The sequence below is a fragment of the Piliocolobus tephrosceles genome, unplaced genomic scaffold, assembly GCF_002776525.5.
Source record: "Piliocolobus tephrosceles isolate RC106 unplaced genomic scaffold, ASM277652v3 unscaffolded_34934, whole genome shotgun sequence".
Taxonomy (NCBI): domain Eukaryota; kingdom Metazoa; phylum Chordata; class Mammalia; order Primates; family Cercopithecidae; genus Piliocolobus; species Piliocolobus tephrosceles.
This window is the reverse complement of record NW_022318681.1, coordinates 1-1806: the sequence shown is the minus strand read 5'-3', so window position 1 is coordinate 1806 and position 1806 is coordinate 1. Positions and strand designations below refer to the sequence as shown.

Sequence of the window (1806 nt, the reverse complement as noted above, 5' to 3'; positions counted from 1 at the left end):
GATAACGTAAAACAAAAATCAAGTTGAATGGTGTAGAGTTGTAGTTAATCAGATTATTGTTTTGGTTTTAGATGGAACAAGAGGCCGAGAGGCGCAGGCAGCCACAAATAAAGCAAGAGCCAGAATCAGAAGAAGAGGAAGAAGAAAAGCAAGAAAAAGAAGAAAAACGAGAAGAACCCATGGAAGAGGAAGAGGAGCCAGAGCAAAAGCCTTGTCTGAAACCTACTCTGAGGCCCATCAGCTCTGCTCCGTCTGTTTCTTCTGCCAGTGGCAATGCAACACCTAACACTCCTGGGGATGAGTCTCCCTGTGGTATTATTATTCCTCATGAAAACTCACCGGATCAACAACAACCTGAGGAGCATAGGCCAAAAATAGGACTAAGTCTTAAACTGGGTACGTTAGCATTTCCTTCCTTCTTTATTTTCTTCCCTTCACCCCTGCAAATACGTGTATTGTGCCTTAAGGAAAAAAATATGTATTTGTGCTTGGTTAGGTAGATAGAAGATTACTAAAAAATGCCTTTCTAGCTCACGATTGTTTTCATAGTTTTACTAGTGCTCCTATATCTGCAGCTGCCTCGAGTTCTGAGAAGAAGTGAAAAGTTTAATTTTCTAGCACTTGTGAGTAGTGAGTTATTTTTTACAGTTGGGATCTTTCTCTAAGATTTGTGGAAGTATATTTTGCATTGTTTTTGAGGGATGGTGGGTTGTAAAATGAAACACTTGGAAATTAAGTCATCATGCTAAGAGAGTGTTTTTACTGTAGGTGCTTCCAATAGTCCTGGTCAGCCTAATTCTGTGAAGAGAAAGAAACTGCCTGTAGATAGTGTCTTTAACAAATTTGAGGATGAAGACAGTGATGACGTACCCCGAAAAAGGAAACTGGTTCCCTTGGATTATGGTGAAGATGATAAAAATGCAGCCAAAGGCACTGTAAACACTGAAGAAAAGCGTAAACACATTAAGAGTCTCATTGAGAAAATCCCTACAGCCAAACCTGAGCTCTTCGCTTATCCCCTGGATTGGTCTATTGTGGATTCTGTGAGTAGGAAATTATATTTCATCATGTTATTGGGAACAGTTGGAATATGCCATAAAAATTCATTTGAAGAAAAAAAAACCTCGTTTGATTCTATTAATGACAAATAAGTAGGGATGATCATCTTGACACCAACTCAATGCCATAGTCAAGAAATTAGTAATAATGGAAAAATTTTTGGTGGTACTTGAAGACTTACTAAAAGCAGATGATTGTATCTTGATACATATCTGTCTTAGTTCAACTTGTGAATTAACATTATATTTTAGTCTCAGGAAAAATCATGAAGCTTTAATAACTATGATCGCAAGTTACACTTCTTTAATTCAGTAACCATGCTTTGTTTTGCAGATACTGATGGAACGTCGAATTAGACCATGGATTAATAAGAAAATCATAGAATATATAGGTGAAGAGGAAGCTACATTAGTTGATTTTGTTTGTTCTAAGGTTAGTCTTCTATTCTCTTCCATGCCAGCTTTTATTTTATATATTAAAATATTAGACACTTTTTAAAAGAGCAGAAATTTTACAGAGTCAAGTTGCATGATGGTTTAGGTTCAATTAAGTGATTTATATCTGCTTTTTAAAAGTTATTTTTATTTTTGGTGTGTTTCATTATTCACTGCAGTGGATACAGATTTATGTTTGTTTTAATGAACCCTTCTCTGTAGGCTCACTACAACCTCCACCTCCCAGGTTCAAGCGATTCTCCTGTCTCAGCTTCCTGAGTAGCTAGGATTACAGTCTCGCACCACCACACTT

General features: G+C 36.9%; 1 protein-coding gene across 1 annotated transcript; it reads left to right on the top strand.

Moving 5' to 3' along the window:
• Positions 1-71: 71 nt before the first annotated feature.
• Positions 72-1572, top strand: LOC113222782 (RNA-binding protein 25-like; the record flags this gene model as incomplete). Its single annotated transcript, XM_026452397.1, has 3 exons — positions 72-396; positions 769-1043; positions 1393-1572. Coding segments are annotated over 3 exons (765 nt in total), but the record flags the coding sequence as incomplete, so codon positions are not given.
• Positions 1573-1806: the final 234 nt, after the last annotated feature.